At 41.2% G+C, this 23803-nt stretch overlaps 1 protein-coding gene across 3 annotated transcripts in view; it reads right to left on the bottom strand.

Moving 5' to 3' along the window:
• The window catches only part of CEP112 (centrosomal protein 112), a 165792-nt gene that overhangs the window by 34147 nt on the left and 107842 nt on the right, over nucleotides 1-23803 (bottom strand). For all 3 annotated transcript variants that reach the window (XM_074160337.1, XM_074160339.1, XM_074160338.1), the window contains 2 exons: nucleotides 11244-11306; nucleotides 7314-7451 (listed from right to left, as the gene is read on the bottom strand). In XM_074160337.1, coding sequence (XP_074016438.1) covers nucleotides 7314-7451; nucleotides 11244-11306 — 201 coding nt within the window. The remainder of the gene's footprint in view (nucleotides 1-7313; nucleotides 7452-11243; nucleotides 11307-23803) is intronic.

Raw genomic sequence — 23803 nt, 5'->3', positions numbered from 1 at the left:
GACTATGGAAGGCTTGCTTTGAAGATGTCCTTTTCTCCAGCAATCTTTTGTTGGTTGAATATATAGTTCACACATATAGTGTTTCCACCTACACGGCTGGAGGAGCCCTGCAGTCGAGGCTGTTCCAGGAGCACGGAAGGAGGCTGTGTTCCAGGAACTCACTGGAACTGGAAGAAAGAACAGCCCTTGGAAAGTCTACACAGTCCTATGCACAGACTGTTTTACAGATGCCCTGTGTTTGGAGGACATTAGACACTTGTTTTAATCTTTATCTTTTTTTTTCCTCTCCAGTAAAGTCCCAGACTCTTGAGCAGAGGCTCTTCCTCCCTGGCAGTCTGCCTCCTAACTTCTGGGTATCTCCCCAGCTCTGCCTCTCTAAGCACCGCTCTCTCCTCCACATAAAAGCCCCTGTGCTCTTTGGAGAGTAAAATAGCTTTGAAATGCAACAGTAAACTGTAACCATCGCAGCACTCTTAAAAAAAGCTAATTTTCATTTTCTCATATCATAGTTACAAGCATTGTCTGCCCTTTATTCGCTACGTGGGCTTATGTCAGTGCTACTAAACGCTCACCAATAGAGTGTGTCTCTGCACCTTCTGATGGCGCGGGACGCCACTCGGTGCTACTACTCCTGTCTCGTCAGTTAAAAGCAGTGAATTTTATGGCTTGTTTTCAATTCCTTTTCACCTTTTTTTCCAGTGCAAAAATAGTGTAGTCCACCTCATTAAAAGAACCTGACAGCTTAGCTATATAAGATTTTATATTTTGTTACACATTTAGGGAATCATTAATTCCATAATTTGGAGACTGGGAGATGTAAGGTGGCATCCCTTCTAGGGCTATAAAAGAACAAAAAGGACTTCATGCAGCAAAGTGCGTTCTGGAGGTAAAGCAAAACTCTGAGGACAACAATGATAATGGAGGAAAAAGTAAAAACACAAACTTTTAAACCTGCCGGATAAAACTGGACCGCGGTTCAGAGGACCAGACAAGCACTAGTTCTAGTCTTTTATAAAACTTGTAAGTATGATTTTGCTGTTGGCCATGGTAAGTTCTTTAATGTGTTGAGACATGAAAAGTCAAGAAAAATGCCAGAGTGCAAAGCTTGCTGCAGGAAAAAAGAGATGACTCAATTCTTTGTCTCACAAAGCATGTCAAAGATATTATAAAGTACTTACAGATGCTCAGCCACTTGGTTTGCCTGATTGGCCAAACATCTGAAACCCTGTAATTTTGGAGAGAAGGTACTACACTGCAGACGATGAAATAACTCGTGCAGCAATAGAGAGAGAGAGATGATTATGAAAAGGAGAGAGGACTTTTTAAAATCAAAATTTCAGTTGCAAATAATAACTATCTAACCCTAACATGAAAATCAGCCTATTTTTATTATCATTTATAACGAATGTGCCAACACAACCTTTCAAAGATAACCATGTCATGGAATCAGGAGACAGAGCATGAGCAAGAGTTGAAAAGCTTGGGGCTAAACCCTCCTTTCTCTAACAGACTGAATTTAGGTGAAACTAGTATTCATCTAAACAAAGTCTGTGAAAAACAGGTGCCTCAGAGTTTGGATCCCATGTAAAAGAGAAAGCAAAACCATAAAAGCCCTGCAGATTTCATCTACCCATTCTTTTGGAAGACACAATTTCCTTTGCTGATGAAACAAAATATAGGAAATTATGAGCAAGATATGACTGCTTTACAATGCTAGGGTAAAAATGTTGGTGCCTTGTAATTCTCCCCTCCTAAAGACACTGCAGTTATTAGTATTATTATAGGCTAAAGTCAATGACAAAGAAATAGACATCCATGAAAAATGACTCCATGTATTTAACATCAAGAGAGTCCCTTAAAACTCCTTATTTCCCCTTGCCAAAGGGTTTATCATGGTAACGCTTAGCCACAAAAGCAATTAGACGGATTTGAGATCCCTCCGGAGAACTCTGTGACACACACATCTCTGAAGATCTTCAGTGACTGACAGAATTTGGCACGTCTGTGGCCATCGAACCATCACAGACGGTAACGCACGTCCTGACCAGATGTCGTGTAAGACTTGAGTCAGCATCAGCTTCAACAGTGAAATGCTGACCTCCCTTTTATAGGCACTGTTAGCCCAAAAAACCCCAACACCTTCAGCCAAGTTAAAATAAAAAATACAATAAAATGTTTTAGAAAAACTTATAAATAATGTGGGTCTTATTGACAAAATTTTATTATGCAACTGTTCAACAGCAGTCTAGAGCGTAACAGCTCACCCTACTGCATCTGTGTATGGAGGAGAGGGAGAGAGAGGGAAAAGGAGAGGGAGAGGGAGAGGGAGAGGGAGAGGGAGAGGGAGAGGGAGAGGGAGAGGGAGAGGGAGAGGGAGAGGGAGAGGGAGAGGGAGAGGGAGAGGGAGAGGGAGAGGGCAAGTCAAGACTCACTTGACAAAAGTTACTTGAAATAATGTATGTTTTCACTTTACCCTAAGTTTTAGGTGTTCGTTTTTAGTTTACACTAAGCTTTCAGGTTCTTTTTTCCTACTGAATGTCCTCAGTGCTATCAGTTACACATGCTTGGAGCCTTCTGAACAACCACTCATTACAGTCATTCTGCGGTAAATACAAAGAAAATGCTGAACATGTAAATTGTTCCCCCTTTATTTGCCACGGCTTGGAAACTTGTCAGCAGCCTTAACAAAAAGGCACAGAACTGAACTGGCCCAGCTTTCTCCAAAGGGCTGAGGAGACTGCAAGTGTGCTTGTTAGATGTGGCTTTAACACCGGGCGACCTCATTGCCAAAATCACTCTCCGGTTTTGTTACTGTTTGGAACCTGAAACTGTTCTTGCGGAAGGGCTGATGCACCAACTGACGCACAGATATGGGCCTCGGGAGTCTGGAGTTAAATTCTGTCTTTGCCACAAACCTTGGGCAAGGTCAAGGCTCTACCCTCCAGTGTCTCATTTGTAAGACAGGACCAAAAATGCTGCTTCTCCTCCCTCCAGATGAGGTCAGTTCAGGCTGTGTGCTCTCTGACGCCTCTCCTCCCTCAGTAAGCACTAATAAGGACATCTAAAACACTGAGAGATAGCCTTGCCTGGGACTTTTAAACCAACAAATCAGAATTCCTTCATTCTTACTAAACCCAGCATTGGCTGTTGCAGAGTAAATGGTGGTAATTCCAAAAGGTATTTTGAGGACAATGGACTAAATAGTTCTGCAGGACTACAGTCACTCCGTTAATGTTCCCATAGCTCTGATGTGCTGCTTCTTTTAATACAAAATATTTTTCGTAATTACAAGTGGAATTTGGTAATAAACATGGCTGATAATGAAATATTACTAAACGCAAAATTAGCTTGTTCACAAAATTTTTAAAAACAGTTTTTCTGATACACTGCATTTCAGAGATGCTCGTAAATACCATCAGTATATTTTGACAACTACTTTCTGGAAACAAAGATATCAGGTGCCCTTAAAGAAATGTTCTGAATGCTCTAGAACATCCCAAGGTTTAAAACAATTTGTTTGACTTTTAGCAGGAATCGAACATGAACAGGAGGGGGGATGATGAAATAAATCAAGAAGGGCATGAGGGCAGGCCCACATAGGTCCAGAGAACTTAAAACCAGAAGTTTTCTCTTTTGTTCTGCTGTGGTATAAAATACACTTTTGATATTTTTTTTCCCTCTCTGAACATTTTTAAACATAACAAAGAAAAACAATTGTTTCAGTTTTTCACACGAAGGGGAACATTATTATATGACATTCTTTCCTAGAAATCTTTTAAATCTTATTTATTAACAGAATTAATCTGATCATAAGCTGGCTGACACACAAAGTGTTGAAATATGTCATCTTCAAACCATGTTTTGCAAATGAAACTTTGGTGTTAATTCAGGGGATATAACAGAATCCTAGAACCTGCATTCTGAGCCAAACAACAAATGTGGTTCCTCTGGCAAAAAAAGCGTCATTTTCTCCCTTTTCTGTTGTGGGTTTGTCACTGCATGCTCTCCATCATCCATTTCTTTCCAGAAACTACTTTTTGATGTGGAGTCCCCACTTGGCCATCAATTTCTACATTAAAATGCTCTGAACATGTTTTGCAGTTCCAGTCCCAGGAATTGTTTTGCACTTTCAATCCCAGGGATCGAAAAGGATTTCTTAAAAAAAAAAAAAAAAAAAAAAACTAAGGCTGGGATTTCATAAATAACCTGGAGGTATCTCTACAACGCAATCAACCTCGTGCTGGAGCTGAGTCCAGCCAGGAACCGCTGCCAAAACCAGCAGCAAAGCCAGGTAAATGCTCCGACCATTTGACTGAGCTGAGCCCCGGGTTGTTGTGGCCAGATTGCTATCGGGATGCAAGAAAGCTCATTTAAATTTAGCCTTAATAAGTCTACACTACACTTCAGTGACCAGCAGAGCTCCCGCACAGACATTTCTCAGGAGCTCAGCACCCCAGACCCTTACTGGAGGGTGCCTTCTGAAATCCCAGACTGAAGCATCACAAATGGGTTAACAGACATGGCAATTTAAGCAGCTTTTCCAAGCATCTGCAGGGCATTAATATAATTGTGCTCTCAACTAATCCTAGGGTCTAAACCAATGGTTCCTGATCTTTGAAGTGTAAGCACATTAGAGGAGAGGCATGGCACAGGGGCAGGTGAGCTTTGCTGGATTTGCCCCGTGCCAGCCCAATTCAGTGTCCTCATACTCTGCTCCTGGGAAGTTCAAAGTGAAGATCCCTGTGTGGCACTGCAGGGCGAGCTGTGCTATTGGGATCGCTCCCTATGTCAGCGCTGCCGTAATCCCAACAGGCTCAAACTCAACAGCAGCGAGGAGGAGACCACGGGAGACACTCTGTGTCCAACGCCATGGCTGACCACTGCTTAGCTCCTTGCTATTAGACACCACAACGCGATGGCATTACCTCGTAAGCCACAAGAAAGGATTATGATGAGCCAAAAATGTTACCCTGGTTTTATGACTGTGATGGCACAAACTGACTTCCCTCAGGCCAGACAAATCACTATGCAACTCCGAATGCCAAGTACTTTGAGCACTTTTCTCAAACCGACCCAAACTGAGGCCCTCTGAAGCCAAAAAGGTTGCTCAGATGGGGTTTTCAGGTTGTCAAGAGAAGCAAAACGTTCTTAAAAGTTTCATTTATTCTTTTTCGCTACTGTTTAAAGTAGTATTTAAAAGCAAATAATCAAGATGAAGGAGATAGATACAATTGTGAAATAACTTAGAAACCTTTAACTAGCAAAGAGAATCAGGAATTTGAATTAACATCAAAATCACGTATTATGGCATCCACATCTGGATATCACTTCACTGACTAAATCCAAAACTTCTCCCAGAGCCAGTTGGTTTCTGTAAAAATGTATTTCTCCCTTTGAAAGGAAATAATAATTGGAAGGTCTTACAGGAAGTCAACCCAATACCATACAAAGGAAATTGCAATCTGTTCCTCAATGTTAGTTTAAATCAATGTTATATTTAGCAAATGCCCGTTTTTTTTAACGATAGTCTTTTCAATAGCTTATATTATATTAAGTCTTCTCAAAGGCTTATGCTATATTAAGAATTGCTTTGTCTTTAGAATGTTTCTTTAACCATCCCTCAAGGTCTCCAGCTTACCCTAGGTTAGATGATGTTCCCCATCTCTAGGACATCTAGGATTCCACTTTCATCAAAAGCAACTTTTTTTGCCCCAGGGTAATAAAAGCAAAGTATTTCTGCATATGCTCATCTAGAAGTACGTGTGGTTCTTAAAAATACTAAGTGATTGAATATTAACAACACCTCTTTCTGCTTCCAGAAGCATACACAGCAGTTTACCTTACTAAGAATTTTCTGTTCAGTTATCTGGCTTTCAGTAAATTTCCATTAAATCAGTGGTGTCAAAGGAAGATATTTTTTTTGAAGTACAATATTAATGACACCAAACAAAGTTCAAGAACTCCAAGCATAACAGCTCCTGCAAGTTCTTTCCCAAATTGACCAAATCTTACAAAACATACTCGCAGCACCAGCACTAAAAACTCTGGGACACGGCTCAGAAACTGCAGAATTCCCCTTTGGTTTTTATGTATTTCCTTACATTTTGAGGTAATCATGTCAAAATTAGGTTTATGATAACTGAACACAAGTTTACATACAACCCATCATCATTAGTGTTCAAAAACTGTTGTTAACAACAGCTGAATTATTTCCACTGAATGTAACTTGGTTTAAGTGAATCCATAAATTCAGCAGCAGCACTTGCATCAGGTGCTAAGAAAAAAGCTGGTAAACGGTCTAATATACATATCTCAAATATGTAACTCAAGAAGGTACAATGCATGATAACTGTCAATTGACAGCATATTTCTGACTACATGGAAGGCTATCCCACTGTCACACGGTTTCTGTTTTCCGGGTGGCCACTGGAGAAGTAGACAACTACAAATTGTACATTTTCCTAATTGGAAAAAATCCACCTGTACCACAAAATAATGTGATTTAACTATTTGCAGATCCTAGTGATAAGAAAAGCTACCTGTAGTTTGGATAACAGATTATAGCCAACATCTGCATGGTTGTACCTTTGAGAGAAGAGACTAAAGACGGAGGAGAAAGAAAATTCTGTTCCTCAACACACACACGCACAAATACAGACACTACCCTGAGGAAAAAAACCACCATTAAGCAAAAAGAACACTCTGCAGATCATGAGATAGTAATGTCAACCTAATTTCCTTACGCAAATCATTCGGATATAGAGGACAACATTAACCGTACCGTAACTGAACATCAGATAGTTCCAACATTAAAAAACGCCCATGGCTTCTTTTCAGCACAAAAAGTTAGAAAAACTGTAGGAACTGATTTTTTCATGAGTTCCTAGATTTAACAATGCAATACTTTGTTTGGTATGAAAAAAAATAGAATTTCCTTCTTCTACTCAACTTTTAATGAAGCGTTTTGGTTGTCAGCCCTAGTAGATTACAGAGGTTGAAAAGTCTTCCATGGCTCTTTACTACTCTGAAAGGAAAATGTTTAAAAAATAATTCTACTTTGAACCCGGGTGTCAAAGCAGAGTCCGAATATTCAGAACCTGCAGTCTCTTAAAGCTTTTGTGAGAAAGGCCAGAGAATGCAGGCGCGTGATCGGCTGGAAGACACGGCGCCTGAGCCGCCAGCTACATCAAAGCCCAGGTCCAGTGAGTGGAATTAGCGTGTGCTGTGTGATACCTGCACCCATCTGCCCACTGCAGAACTTTTAATTATGCTCAAACAGCCAGTAGCATCAGTGACTACAATCCCCAGATTACCTTGATTGCTCTGTCATTATCTGTAATCAGCTGCTGCTTCTTATCTTCAAACTTTTGTACAACTTCCTGGAGCCGCTGCTGCTGCCGGCTGTTCTCCTCCGCCAGAGAGGAAACGGTTGTCTTCAGTTCAGCTATGATCTAAAAAGAAAACAGCACGCTAAAGCTCTCTTCAGTAAAAGCCGTGTATTTTGCATGTTTTTATGCTCGCTACAAGCATGGCATTGGCAAACTCTGCTGTGCAAGCTAAATATTTTAAATTAACATATTACACACCAGCAAGCATGAAATTCCACGCAGAGAAAAAGGAATATAGTAAAGCTGCAAATGACAAAAATTGCTGAACGCAAAATATTTGGGAGGGGTTTCCACTACGACATTCCAAAATATTTACTCATGAGAACAAAGCACATCTGTCACCTTCACACTAGAGCAAGTTCCCAGTCCTCCGCGGCCCTGAAACCAGTCCTGCCCCCTTACACAGCCATGGTGTGCTCGTTTTCTAGAAGGACACTTTAAAGCTTGATACTGCAGAGAAGAAAAACACCTGAATTCACACACTGGGCTGAAATTTAAACTTGACAGTGAGATTTCTGAGCTGCTGAAAGGAACATGTTCTGCTCAGCAATACAGTGGGAACCCGCTCCAGCGTCCAGGACCCTTAAACTAGACCTTTTACATGATTGTCTCGTGATTTGTTGAAATTTACTTGTTTCACCTTTTTTATCACTGTGGAAAGCCATAAATAAAGCCGATCCTTCAGGCTAATTACAGAATTTTATGCTGACATGTAAGTCATCACCCAGCAAAGCACTTAAACATCTGGGAGTGTCACTGACTTCAATGTATATATTCAAGCTTAAGGTTAAGCTGCTGCAGCAGCGTAACACAGTCTAACTCTAAAGACCCCTCAGCACACAGGCAGCTCAGGGAGAGGGTACCAGAGCGCCCAGACCTGTGTGTCTGCAAGGTCTCCTCACTGAAACATTTAACTGTACCACAGTTATTTAGGAAAAAATGGTGTGGTGGTTTTTTTTGGTTGGTTTTTTAATCCCTAAACTACTAATAGAATAGAACTAACATAGTAAGAGATGTTCTACAAATGAAGGTACTGGAATCACTGGCTAAGGGGAAAAGGATTGATTAAAACTCTACTGTAAATTTATTTATCTGCTTTACCAGCTGAAAACCCCAGAAAATAACAGAGATTATGAGTAAAACCTACATGGATATTTCTGTATTCATTTTCCAAACCCAAACACATACTAAAAAAGATAATATGCTGATAAAAAGGAAGGCTATTTGCTCTTAATGAGATCAATGGGCCAAAGTTTAGAGATTCTCTGGATAGGTGTAACTCGTTGTCGGAATCAAGCTGTGTCACTGCTTTTGCAATTTAGATCATCATTTACAGGAGAAACAATTTGCACAAGTGTGGCTTTGCTCGGTGTGTAACATGCAGAGAGAAAGAAGGACAAAGTGATGGATCTTATAAATTATTAAACTAACTTGAGGCCATGCAAACCTCTACCACTTTGTGTATGTTCCATTTTGTCACTTTTTAAAAAGAAAACAAAATAACAAACCCTTTAATATAACCCAAAAAATGACATTTAAAGCTTTTACTGGGTTAAGACCCTGGACTAACATAGGAGTTCTGAACTGCATGCAAGGAAATTTCAGCAGGAATTGATGGAGAAAGACCTGCTTTGTGCAGTTTTTTGCAGAGAAAAAAAAAAATCTGTTTACTTTGTATAAACTTCAGAGAAAATTTCTTGAAATATCTTCTCTGTGTGGGTGTTAAAAGCGAATGTTCCGAGAGGCCACAGAGAGTAAGATTAGACAGATGTTGTCAGCAACATGACCACAAGAAAAGTTGCAATTGACCTATTATTAATACTGAGCTACAGAAAAAGCTATGTTCAAGTAACTTCAGGGATTTGATTCAAACCCACAAAAGTAAAGAAATTCAGACATCAGGGTGAAACTCCTTTATTGAGCCAAATCGCTCTGACACATGATGTATGTGTTGTGTCTGCCACGGGAGGTGCGGAGGAAAGCCAGTCCTGGTCACTGGGTCCATCTCTCCCCAATAAAGAGAACACTGTACTAGCTACAGCGATGCCTAGATTAAAAAAAACCTCATGTCTCAAAATTTTTCCATTTTGAAACTATTCTACAGGCCAATAAATTCCAGTCTGACAAAATTTATTACGTCATTTAGGTTAAATAGTTGCCACCTTGCACTACACTACCTAGGTGTTCCCACTGTAACACCTACAGCAATCTCCCTCACCCCTTGTTTAAAAATTCAGAAATGCTTAAATGATTCCATCTGTCTTTAACAAACGGACCAAGACCCATTTCTGTATTGACAGTAGATTCTGTCTGGGGTGGAGAGCCTGATCTTTGATCACACCCACGAGGCTGGACAACAGCGTAAAAACGACAATGCCAAAAGGTGAAGTCGAGTTAGCAATGAAAAGGGTCTCTTCCTTACGGCCTGGCACACGTTAATGTTTCCTTTTTGAGCTTTATCAATTTTCTGCTATTCAGGTTCACATGGCAAGATAAAAAAAATAGGGGGTTTTGTTGTTGTTGTTTCTTTCTTTCCTTATAAATAAAGCTCTCGACAAATGACTACAAAGGCACGCAGGAGAGCATTCTCTCTGATTTCTCACGGAATCGTGGAATTGGTGAGGGTGGAAGGGACCAGCTCAAAGCAGGGTCACCCAGGACCGTGTCCAGTTGGGCTTTGAGTATCTCCACAGATGAGACCCCACAACCTCTCTGTAGGCAAAGAAACGTGCAGAAAATACACGTTAGGTTTTAGAAATACGATGTAAAAATACATTTAACAATGATTCTGATAAATGCTGTCTCAAAAAATGTGGTGTGAAAAAATGTGATATTCCAATAAACTTCACTGAAATAGCTCAAGCCACAATTTTGGACAAGTTTTACAGAGAATGAGACTCAAAAGTAGCTGAAATCAAGACTTCTGGAATATTTTGAAGTGTTTGTTAAACAATAAAGTTTGCAGTTTCTTGTCATTCTCTTACTGATCACCTCTGCATAGTCTGAGGCTTCTAAAACCATTCTTTGTAGTGGTTTTGTCGATTTTAAGAGAGTATTATCAGACTATTGCTCCTATTGCTGAGAGCAGGCATTCTGCTGGCGCTGGGAGGAATGAGAGGAATGACACCTCCACATAAATCCTTGTGGCAATTTTCTTATTATTAAAAGCTTCACTTCTGGTTGCACCTCCATCATTTTTCACACTCCAGTATTGCCCGTCAATCAAACTCAAAGATGAAATATTTAAAAATCATCCTATCTTACCATTTTTAAGCATATATGTAAATTCAACCCACATTTTCATCTTCTGTAGCCAGAAGACTACACTGGAGAACAAAAACTCAAGTCAAAACCAGTTGGTTTCGGGACACCGACATTCTTCAAAGTGTTATTTCGGGCAGAAGAGCTGAACTGGCTGGAGCACCCACAAACGTCCAGATGGCACGGCTGGGACCGCCGTCCTGCCATCGGCTCTGCCGGCAAACACCTCCGGGTGACACGACATGCAAGTCCCGGTTGGTGACTTTATGAGATGTGGTCATTGATGGGACACCTTACCTTCCCTTCGCACCAACTGACAGAGGACTCAGTCCTCTTGGGTCCTCAGGAGATGAAAAAGTAGATGAAAAAGATGAAATTTAGAACTCAAAAAACCCTCACCCGTTTCTTCTAGCCAGCTCTGTGTTATTGAAAGGTTAAAATCTGCAAGAAAGACACCGGATGTTTGATTTGGGAAACGGTTATGGCTCCTCTTGATTGCCAAGACCCACACTTAAGAGCAGAAGTATTTACACTTTTCACCAAGTTTCCAAATCAGGTGGATTCACGTGAGGTTCCTGCCTTCTTGCTGCCTACCTGCGAGGATTTAGCCAGCTTCTGACCGTACTCCTTCTCCGTCTGCTTCAGCCGGCTGTTTGCCTGAAACACACACAAAAGGCAACCAGATTAGCTCAGACGAAGAACGTGTAGAGACACTTTGCCACCGATCCCTCCGCTTGGCACCTCATCCACATGCCTATCGCTGAGCGCCGGGACCCGCGCCAGCTCCAACGCCCTTTCGTAGCAGCCAAAAAACCGCGAGGGCTTGCCTTTGATCTTGGGCCAACTATTCATCACTTAAAAGAAGGGAGAAATCGTACCTCTGCTGCCAATTATTAGAAAAACATAAAGACTTCTGCGGATTAAAAAAAAAAAGAAAAAGAGAGAGTGTGTGTGTGTGTGGCGGGGGGGAGGCAACACACACTCAGGAGTTTATCAGGGTGGCTTCCTTTCTGAACAGAGGGAAAAAAGGTCCCAGGCAGCGGCTGCCAGGGAGCAGCGCAACACGGGGGACACGACTTCGGGTCTCAGCTTGGCGTCTGCGACTCCTTTTGTCCCATCGCACGTCCCTTCCTATTTAAAGGGGGCGACTGCACTGAAAATCGACCCCAACGTGCAGCTGAACCGACCGGGAGCTCCTGGACATACAGCTCCTTCCTTCTCCTTCCATTGTTTATACAATTTAGAGAGAAAGAATGAAACAAACTGAAAACAAGGCTGCTTTGTCGCAGTGGAATCCAACAAGCAAATATTTGTATAATTCTGGGGAAAAGCAGGTTTTTTTCCTCAAATAATTTAATTTCAGATACTATTCAATAGTAACAATACTTCAAAAACAATTTCAATTTAATTTCAGGACACAATTCTGATGTGTATTTTTCTTGCAAAGTGTCACATTATTATATCGACAGACCGTCCTCAAAACACTGTCCTCAAATGAACTGCTAAAGCGCTCTCCTCTTCTTGGCTCTAACATTTGAGGACAGGTGTCTAAGAAAAATATTTTCTTAGGGGGCACAGAATCTTACGAGGCTGAGTTCTGAAGCAAATTTAAGCTGATTAACTTTTCAAAATCTATCTGACCTCATGTTCAAATCTTTCATCTGTCGGCCCGCGTTTTACGGCAGCGCATCCAGCACACGAACACCGGCTCCTCCCGCTGCCCGGGCACAGGGTCCGGGGGCCACGGACGCCCCTGAACCCCCCTCAGCTCCAGCCCCAGGACTGAGGACACCAGTTCTGACCACACCGGAGGCTTCACCCAGGCAAAGAGTCTTATTGATTTTACTGGACTATAAATTGAGAGGCTTAAAGTGGCAGGCAGTGTTTGCCAATCACCGCCAAGCGTGATAGGGCTGGAATCGCGGTGCAGCGATGTGCGGCGCAGCTCCATGTAAGTCTGTTACAGCCAGTTAAAAATAATCCTCCAGTTTACATGATACTGCAATTTAAGATCTTGAGTCCCTTCAAATTCCAACATTATGAAACATATGGAGGTCTCTATATTTCATTTCCTTGTTGGTACTAAGAAACCTACTAAAAAGTTAATCAAAACCAATCCCAAAAATTATGCACGTATTTGGTAACACGTTTTGGTTGGGTTTTTTTGTTATAAATAGGGGTAATGGCACTACATATTGGTTTAAAACAGCATATACAAGAATTCTGGAGCACCAGACAAACTCAGTTCCACTTCTACATTTATGAATGCCCGTAATTATGTGCCCGTAAGGGCACATTGTGGGGCTGCAGAACTAAGGAGGGCAATAGAGCTGTGAGCAGGCTGCGCTCCGCTCCCTGCTCGGGCTGACCCTCGGTAACGCTTTTCCACCGCACCAATGTCCACTTTCAGGTTACGTTTTACCACCACTGCATACCATAAAGCGACTGGAACTGCCAGTTTATCTTCAGGGAAAAAAGTAAAAAATAAATTACAGTGATAGTATAAAGTGCTGTTACTCCCAGAAAGGGCGAGATGCCCGTCAGCAGGGCTCGGCAGGAAGAGCACATTACTGCTGCTCTCGCCCGGGGTAAAAGTCTTCATCTCTCATAGAAGCTGTTTTATAACCCCCTGAACCCATAGAAGAAATCCCAATAAATAATAAAAAACCACTCATAACTTTCATAAACAAATTAAAACTTGTTTGTTTGCACTGAGTAGAGCCAGGATGACCTCCGATAGCCACGACAGCAATCCAAAAGGAAGATATGCTGAATTTCAGTGGTTTAGTCCTAACTGAAGGCAAAGAAAGTGATCCCACCAGTTTATTTAAAGGCAATTGCAACATTTTAAAATGGCGTTAACAAATTCCAATTAGCAAAATATAAGTTGTCTCCCAGTCATCAACAAACCACAAATTCTTGCATTTACCTGCACCTCCAAACATCCTTATTTGAGGGGTCTGAGCCTCAGAAGCATTGAGCTCCCAAAGCTTCCACTGGAGGTAGAAAACCCACATTTAGACAGGTGCTGGCTGTCTAAAACTGGCTACCTCGGCCCTGTGGCACTGAAAATTACGGACACGTGCTGACTTCAGCCTTTCTCCTGAGATGTGTGACTCCGCTCGGGACCCGCATGGTCAGGACCTGGGCAGGGAGCACCAGCCGAGCTCCGCAGGAGGCAGCTCCTACAGCTGGTGGGCTGAGCAGCTCTAATTCACCGTGATGCACAGGAACACTCTTTCCCATCTTCTTTTACAGCAGAAATATAAAACTTTTCCCTTTTTAAAACCTGCGACTAAACTAATTTAATACCTCCTGACTATAGGCTGCCGCTTCGCAGCCGAGGGAGGCATAAACCTACTCCCCTGGGGCACATAGCACTGCCACACACACAAAAAAGCGCCTTTTAACTAATTTTTTTTTTAAAAGAAGTTACTTCCAGCAAAGTAAATAGGTATCGCTGTTACAGAGAACATGGTGGAGGATTTATATTACATTTGTTTTGAGAAATGAGAAGGTTAAACATGGCACGGCGTGCACAGGCAGCAGTTTCCTGGGCTCCTCCTTGTCTAAGGGGCTGCCGGGCTCCTGCATCGTACCCAGCACAAGCTGCTTCTGTCTCATTTTAAGGGCATTCCCCCGCTTTCAGGTTACGTGCTATTTCAGAAACATAATGAATACGAATCCAACTGGAAGGTGAACATTTGGAGGGTCAGCCAGTATTTGTTAAGGTCTAACTCTTTTTATAGCAATGGGCAGCGCTGCAAATAGAGTTAATGGTCTTCAACTAGTTTTCCGTGTGCCAGAGGGAGCTGTTCAAATTCATGCTTGGCAAAAATTTGTCAGAAATATCAATTGTAATATCCATTTTTATAATAAAAAGGTTTAAATTGGATAAGCCATAGAGGAATCCCACTGATTCAGAAATTAACTTCTGTTTAGTTTCACACAGTTAATACATATTTTAGCTAAAATTATCTGATTATGACAATTTTACATGCAGTTATTTTATATTACAGAGTGAGGACTTTTGCATTATAAAGATTATGTCCTTGTTACACTTAATTGGTTTTAAAAACCAACTATAATTCTATAACAAGCCTTAAAGCATCATATTGTGGTTGCTGAGCAAAACTGCACCGACTTCAACAAGAAACATTTCATGTAGAAATCACAAACGGTCCTAGCCGTGCAGAGGTGGCATCTGAACGCAGGGACACTGTTCTAACACAGGCTGCTCTGCATTTTTTCCTTTCATGAAACACAACGGCATTACTGAGAATAAAAGACCAAAGGATCTAGGATGGGAGCACACTGCAAAGGCATACCATGTCCCACCCTAATTACAAAGTTTTTATATGTTATTTTTAAGGTATAAGATGAACGAGAGGGGACTTGTAGCTCTAGTTCCACTCGACGGAACGCATGCACTAAGCCGCCCCGGGGGCTGCTCACCGGTTCGGCCACGGCCAGTGGGGACAGTAGGTCTACCCGCACCACAGGGCTGGTGGGCAACTTCATCCTCCACCAACATTCCTGAAGGCGTTCAGGACATCTTGAACGTTCATCAAAAACGCGGCTGGTAAGAGTTCTTTGGAACGGTACAAACCTGTGCACAGGGACATGGGTTAGTGGTGGACTCGGCAGTGTGCGGTTTACAGTTGGGCTCGATGATCTTAAAGGTCTTTTCCAACCTAAATGATTCTACAATACTATGTCTTCCAGCTTTGGAGTGGTGATTTTTGGATAGAAAGTTAGATTTCAACTATGCTACAAAATTAATAGGAAAACTAACTTCTACGACCCAAAGATGGATAGATGTGCAAGAGTGAAACTCTGCTCACGTATATACGATTGTGACTGATTTCAATCTCCCCAAAACATAAACAAACAACACCACCCCCACAAGTATAACTTGTAAACGGGAGGGTTTTATACACACACTCATATTCACTAACAGAAAAGCAGTTTTAAGAAATCTGTGTAGGGCATTAGCAATGAAATAGCCATTTTTCAAAATGCCTGCAACTAGCTAAATAATGGCCGTACATAAACTGATCCTCCATAATTAGTTAGATAAAAGTGTAAGCAAGATAAAAAAAAAAAAAAGGAGGAAAAAAAATCAAAGGGTGGGGGAAGGAGAAGAAAGAAAACTTGCTCCAGGGAAGAAGCAACTGTTCTCTGATGTGCAGCAAAGAATTTAACATCAAAGAACTAATGTAAATGGGGCCCATTTACCTTAAAAAACAACACACCACTCCACATTCTGGAATATTTCTGTTTAAGTTTGACAGCATTATGCTTTGTACCAAAATTCAAGATTGTGTAATTTGACAGATGTCAAAAGAAAATGACCTTCAGAATGGCTAACTGTAGCAATTTCTGTTATTAAGTATGATAAAACACTCTGTACAATATCTGCTTAGACTTCAGAGATCAGCAGATCACCTTTTAAGTTCATCTGATTGTACATAAAAATTTAATTTTGACCTCAAAGCCTGAAACCTATATTTTCCTTATGTGCTTCTCACACCGACAGCGAGGGACGTCCTACGCCAATATTCTTGGTCTTTCTACTGCTCTCCCCACCAATCAGATAACAAACGGAAAGCCAAACCTCCGTGTAACAGTGAAAATAGCATACCAGTTCAAATGTGTAATTTGAGCCACCCAAAAGACCATTAAAAATAGTTCAATATCCAAAATGATGTTAACAGAATAATTAGTCAAGTACCAAATGACTTCAAGGGTTTTGAAAATGAATGATAGAAATCCCAATCTGTCACACCCACAAATCCTATTAATATTGTATTTTACATTCCACTTTTCTAGGTCTATAAATCTTTTTTTTTTTTTTTTTTTTTTTTGTTCTTCTTTAAACATACATCTTTAGGAGAAAAAAACCCCTCTTATTCATGTGCTAAGTACTTTTTATTGGGAAAAAGACAAGAATGAATAGAAATGGATTTGACACTCTACCTGTATGGAGAATTGCCTCTCTGCGGTGCATTGCGATTCAGTGCTTAATGGAGGCCTATGAAAAACTGCTTCTGCAATTTGTGCCTTAGGAAACCCCGATTTCCAGCCCTTTCATTTAAACTAACAGTGTATTTCTAATCATTCTGAAATTATGTAGAGAAATTAAATACAGACATTTAACTCTTCCAAAAATGCTTCTAAGACTCCAACTGCACGGTCCCTGCTGCCAAAGCTATTCCATCCTCACAGTGGTACACGATCACCAGCCTCATCTGAACGGATTTACTGAGCATCTAAATATTTCCCAGCTTCACTAATACTGATTCCTATTCCACGCTGCAGTCAGCCAGGCTCCTTATTTAAAACTAACTGCACGACTGGGCCCAACAGACAAGCCTTGTGTACAATGCAAGGTTTTAAATCAGATTAAAAGTCTAGGTTTGCCACATGAAATTGTTCAATACCTTAAATATACTTTATACAAGACAGTACTGACGCACACATCAGGTGTCTAAAGGACAGACAGAATTACAGTTTAATCTGAAGATGCACCGTGACGTTGTGCCAGAGCAGCTGGGAGGTGGGTGGCTTTTACCTGATGGCACCATCCCCTCTCTGCTCAATGTTCAAGTAAGATGAACTGAGTCAGTGAAGATGCTGAGACCACAACACTCTCCACATCAGGGCACTGAAGCCTAGTTTTCCCCCAGCTATGTACCTAAATCTGGTACAGCACAAATACATTCCTTGATCACAATTTTTAATATTTCCTGGGTTTCTTCTGCTCTGTCCAACTAAATTAAGATGGTTATTTAAAGTGGCTTTAAGACATTATATCAAAAGTGGTGGCGTTTTCTTTTTCAGAGCCTTAACAAATAAAACACACACCCAACGGGAATTACTCGAGCTTTGACAAGCTCCCTTTATTCGTCAGAAATGCCGGGCACCTCTGGTGCTGGTGTGCGCTCGGTCTCCCCCTCCCACTCTAAGGGAAGAGGTTCACACAACACTTGTAGCTCTCAGGCCCGGCTGGTTTGGGTACCCCAACACCCGGCTGGTTTGGGTACCCCAACAGCTGACACCCCGTAAAATCACGGGGGGACGGGCTGCTGGACATCTCTGGAGATGCAGGTCAAAGCTAATGCTTCCTCCGCAAATAGAAGGCAATGGTACCAAGGTGTGACACTGATCCAGGGTTTGTCTCAGTCAAAGGCTACTTAATATGAGCTTTACAACACACGATTCTCTCAGAAATGCTGAGACCCAGGCACTTTACCATTATTTATCAGCTACGTTTACACGCCTTGGCTTTTGCCAAGGAGGGGCTGTAAGGCTCCTGAAAGGACTATAAAGGGATATGAATGTGATTTTTATTTTTCAGATTCTCTATTGCTGTTCTAAGTTGAATTTTGGGGCAATAACAAGCGTTAGGAGGATAATGACTACCAAAAAAATCCTACGTATGTACGATTTTGAGAAAGAATCCTTTTTTTATGAAATAGAAGGAAAACTGGAAACAAAAGGACAGACTCGGTACCACTAAGTTAACTGGGTATTACCAAGTTACATCGTTAGATGAGAGCCCAACAAAAGTTAAGCTTCTACAGCTGGAAAGACAAACACTGAAAACACGACAAAATCCCCTAACAAATCTCTGATCTGAAGCAATCAGTGTTCCTTGGCAAGATTATGTTGGATTACTTTTTGTAGTTTTAAATACAACAAAGCTTCCCCAAAAGAACGACAACTTCAGGGAGCCAGGAAGCATTACTGTACCGATGAGTAACTATGTGCAAGTCCAGCAACGTCCCAATTAAAAAGAGAATGGAATATATTGCTCAATCATGAAAGCAATTAAAAACATAAATAAGACATTGCGAGAGTCTTAGCATTCCCAATGTTTAATTATTTATCCGTTCTCCGTCCTGCAGCTGTAGGTCAGAATTAACTCCTCTGAACTAAATACAGGAGAACTCTTTTGGGGATTTGTACCTTATTCATTTCCAAGCAAACACCCAAATTCATTTCAAATTCACACAAGAACTGCACCAGTTTCACCTAAATCAGATTTTCTACAAGTTAAACACCCCTCCTACACTCAGATGTGATTGTGAAACTACTTTGATCTCTGTTCCCAAATTTATTGCTCTGTGTAATCCATGACAAAATATAATGTGATTTACTGTATCTCTATATGACAGCCCAGCAGCTGACAGAACTTAGTAATTTAGCATAAGAAAAAAACCTTCTGGCACCAAAATATACAAATCATAATTGAGGCACTTTAGTATCACATTACAATGAAGCATATGCAGACTGATCAGAAGAACTTCAAAACAATTAGAATTCTTTCTCACCCATCTAATGAAGGTGGGTTTTACTCCATGACATGTTCTGCAGCTGTAAGCAAGTTGTTTTGGAACACTTTTGTTTCTTCACATTAAAGACTCTGAAAGACTAATATCATCGTTTTACCCCTTCCCTATTTCCCAAACACTCCTTCCCCTCCAAAAAGGGAAAAAAAAAAAGCCACCTGCAGCTTTTCTCTATTATAAAGATGTGAAGAAAGAGCAAATTAGTGTAAACAGTGTCTTCAAATTGTGCCAGAATTTAAATGTGCAATAAAGATGTTTTATATTAGTTCGGTCTATTTTGTTTCCTAAAATAAAGCTACAGTGAAAAATATCCAAATACTGACCTAAGCAGGGCTGCGACGGACCACGGGATGTTCCACGGGGCAGCTTTTGGTTCAGCTTGTGCCAACTCTCAGGTTTGGGGGACCCGAGAAAGTCTGCGTAAAGGATGCATTACCCCAGAAACTTTCCAGAAAAGTAAGAACGTAGAGCACATGGCATGGGATGCAGGAGAAATTTCCACTTAGCATTTACTAATTCCAGGTAATGAACACCAGTTACCCCTGTTTGCGTTGAAAGCCCACGAAGGAGCCCCAGTGAAAGGGGCGGTGATGGCTGCGGGCACCGGGAGGCAGTAAGAGGGCACCGGGGGTAGGGTCTGCCCCCTCACCCCTGGCTGGGCACACGGACCAGGGGGCATTCCTTCAGTAATTCTGAGAGAATTTAAGAATGAATTAGCCAAGTTGTTCAAAAAAGCCCCCAAAGTAATCTCCCATTACAACCAGCCACTGTACTGGAGAACAGCCAATGTTTTTCCTAATGTCCCAACGTACCCTGGGATGTAAAGATAACTAAAACTGGTAAATTAGAGAAAACTGTACCTACATGCAATCAGCCTTCTCCAACACACATAGTATTGTGAAAAAAAGGAGAGAATGAGGTAATGATTCAATTGGGCTTTAAAAAAATATTTAATGAAGTTAAAATAATAAGCAATTGTGTGTTACAAGAAAATGTTGGTGTGTTACAGGTTGTTTGGACAGTGAAGAACGGCACAGGAAACCATTGAAAAAATAATTAGAACAGTCATTCTGCCACTGGAAAAGGCTCCTGCACTTCATAACCAGGAAAGTTAAGACTGAAACATCAGTTGTACTAAAACCACCAGGTCTGTCCCTCCAGAGTCAGGCTCGTGGGCCACGGAGCCCAACATCCCCCCCAGAGGCAGGGCAGATGCTGCTCGCAGAGGCTGCAGAAACCTGTCCCCTTTCTGCGGTCCCTGCCCCTCGAACCCCCCGCACCCACAACCGCTGGGTCAGGGCAGTTAGAATTAAATCCCTGCTCATTGCCATTAGTGATGGGTCACAAACATGCAGCTCATAAAACTGTTTAATCCTGTTTTGAACCTACTGGTAGTATCTGTCTCCACAACCCCCGTGGAAATCAATTCCAGAAGCTCACTACCTGTTGTTTAGAGAAGCACCTTCTGTCACTGGTTTTAAATCAATCTCTTATTTGTTTCCAGCAACTCCATCCTAGCTCTTGGGCTGTAAACAACAACTCAGCATTCAATTATCCACCACCTGCATGGTTTTGTGAGCCTTGATATGATGAATACACACCAAAGGCTACAACCTGGAAGTCACAGACTGGAGAAGAAGCAGGGAGTGCCCTTGGCGCAGCAGAACGAGAAATGGTTTTTGGACACAGACTTGAAAAAGAAATAGGAGACAGACAAAAAAAAACAACACTCACCTGTGAATACTTCTTAGACAGAGACCTTAGATTATTACCAGTTGGTTAAAAAAACAAAAACAAAATCAAAACCAAAAAATCCAACTAAACTTCTCAAACAGCTAGTCAGCTACAACCGATACAACAGGGAGTGAATGGAAGTGTGCTGAAAGACAGGCCATATGATAGAGCTCTAAATTTAATTGTATCAGCCCTTGCCCTGTGGAAAGCTATCTTCTTAATTCCATATTTTGTAATGATTTATCATTTAGCTCAATTATGCTGCTTCTTGCATGGTTCTAATTTCTTAACAGTCTTACATGGGTCATTTCAATTTTTAACCCTATGGTGTTATTTGTGAATGCAAATAAGGAGGTGTGTGATCTCCCCAAACATTCACACAGACGTTGAAGAGTAAGCTTCATGCTCAAAGGTGCGTATTTTTTTCCACAGTGACAGTTACACCAACTACTCTTGGTTGCCTCCGGAACCAGAGTCATAAACACAATTGAAGGGCAGAAATCCTGCCTGTTGTTTTCTGTTTGTTTTTTCTGAGTTGGTTTGGGTTTTTTGTTGCTGTTTTTTTAAGGAGGCAGAAGCAGAGTAACGCTCTGTGAATAACTGAGACTGTTGCTTTGAAATATCTCCAGGAGGGAGAGAGCCACAAATTCTGTTTAGTCTCATTTGAGTGAAATATCCCTGAGATTATTCTACCATATTTTTCTTCACGTTTGGCTCTGTTGATTGAAGACTCCTCCAAATGGCTCCCCCAAGGGATGATGCAATTCCTGTGACCATGTTCCTGGTCCATTATCATCTTTCTTGCCTTTTCTTTGGAGGAATAAGAAGGAACAGTGCAAAAGGGGACATGCTACAGAGGAAATTTGTTTTCTCCCCTCATCTGTGAGCACAGTTTTATTGCAAGAGTTGCTGTAAAGGTACTATAAAGACAGATTAAATAATCTGCACTTCTTGTGCTAACATCCACGAACTTTGCTATACAAATCTTTTCTCTTTTTGAAATAAAATTATTTTTTCTTGATCTTCCAGGCTTTTGGCAGAATTTCTGCAACAAAGTCAAAGCAGTATGCTCATTTTTAATATTATTAGTTGGTGAATCACTAACACAGTGCCAGAAATGTTCAAGAACCAAATGTGAGTAAATGTACACAGACCCAACAGCACAAAACCAACAAAAATATTACTGCTCTGGAAAACAGATACAAGATCATAGACAATAGCTCCTCAATTGTAATGAAAAAAAATTAAGAGGCTCAGGGAATATCCAACTCTTCTTGGTAAGAATTAGAAGCTCTTCAGATCATTCATAGCTAAGGCCTAAACAAAAGAATCTATGTAATAAGATTCAAACAAACATTTAAAATCTTAGTCTAAAAAAATGGCACCTATACAATGACTGGTAGGGATCCTGAATGCATTCAGCAAGGAGAAAAACACACATCTACATTATAATTAGATACCAATTTAATGGTATCATTATACTCAGGAAGAATACATGTCCACATTTTATGGTTGACCTATTTGCCCCCATGTAAATAACCAGGGTATCGCTGCCACGAGTGTGAAAAAAGTTCATCTGGATGCTCACATAAATGACGCTTTCTATACAACGGCTATCAGTGCTCAAGTTAATGAAGTGAAAGGTGTCACTCAGATCAAAGACTCCTTTATGCTACAAAGCCTAAGCAGGAGCCTACAGAATTGCTGCAGAGATGGTCCAGCTCCCAGAAGGTCTTAGATACAAAGATGGAACCGTTTCTGGTAGTTAATGAAATGTGGAGTTGGCAGAGAAGAACAACAGCTAGAGAGACAGCACTCCGCAGCGGGAGCTCACGGAAAGCGTGCCATGCCCATGCTTTATGAGCAGAAGTAACTCAGCTGTGATGGGAGAGCACTTGTAATCAAGTATCTCTTGGAGTATCTCTCTAACCTCTGAATATGTCATATTCTTTCTCTTCATCTTCGATTTCTTTGCCAGGGCTGAACAGCATGACATCACCTGTGTGAGTCCTGACCATAGAGCCAGAACGGATACTGTGAATTAAAGATGTTCCAACATATCCAGTATGAAAACATGCCCAATGAGTATGTCCAACTGGACGGCATCCTAGGGCTGTCCTTGCTGGTTCATTAATCCAGTATCACAACGCTTGATGCCAGAGGAAGGTCTGAAGTGCTCCGTAGGGCACGTGACCAGTACCTTAGTTGCAAACCAAATGCAAGTAGAAGTTGTTAAAAAATGAAGTGTCCAATCATAGGTCACTGTCTGCAGATTCTTGAAAAAGGCCCCGTTACAAACACATGATATTACAACATAACTGTCATATAGAATAGTTAATTAGGGAAGTAGTCACTTACACAGTGACTTAACTTTGAATTTCCTGGGCATTTCAGTTTCACATGGACTTCCCACCGGACGTAGATGGAGTGACTGTAACCGGTATAGACTAGAAAACATTATAAATGTCAAATTTTATTTAAAATAACAGAAATCTCAGAGTACAACTGACTACTACATCATTAAACCCTACACGTACAATTTGCATGGCTCTGGCCAGATTTCATGCTGTCCTGGGGTCCCATCTCTCCATTGCACATCTCTACTGAAATCAGAAGAATCGCAGCCCAGAGACTTGACTCTCCTTTAGTTTTTTTTGACTACAGCTTCATCCTGTAATCAAATATCAAGTACGTTCAGTACAGTCAATACATAAAAACTTCTCCACAAGAAAAGCAGCACTGAAAAAGAATTAGATGTTCCTGGAACCTGCATAAAGATTTATCAGGATGAGTCAAAATATCTATTTAAATATAGAAAAGAAGTCAATAAAAAGCTAAATGTTGAAAATTATTTAGAGAGGAAAAAACCCCAGCCTTTTTCTCCCACTCCAATTTACTCCTGTGCGCTGCTCAAAGAGAGCTTTTTTATGAGGTATTTTCAGTTCCAAGGTTGCTTCCTTTGAGCAGGGTTAGCATGGCTGCGAGCTGCTGGGGTCATGCTTTCCGAATGCTCATTTTCTCTGCCAAGAAAATACCACAGCCCAATGCTGCAAGCCGCTGCGTTAG

The sequence above is a fragment of the Numenius arquata genome, chromosome 17, assembly GCF_964106895.1.
Source record: "Numenius arquata chromosome 17, bNumArq3.hap1.1, whole genome shotgun sequence".
Lineage (NCBI taxonomy): Eukaryota > Metazoa > Chordata > Aves > Charadriiformes > Scolopacidae > Numenius > Numenius arquata.
Note: the sequence above shows the minus strand (reverse complement) of the source record. Positions and strands in the feature narration are given on the sequence as shown.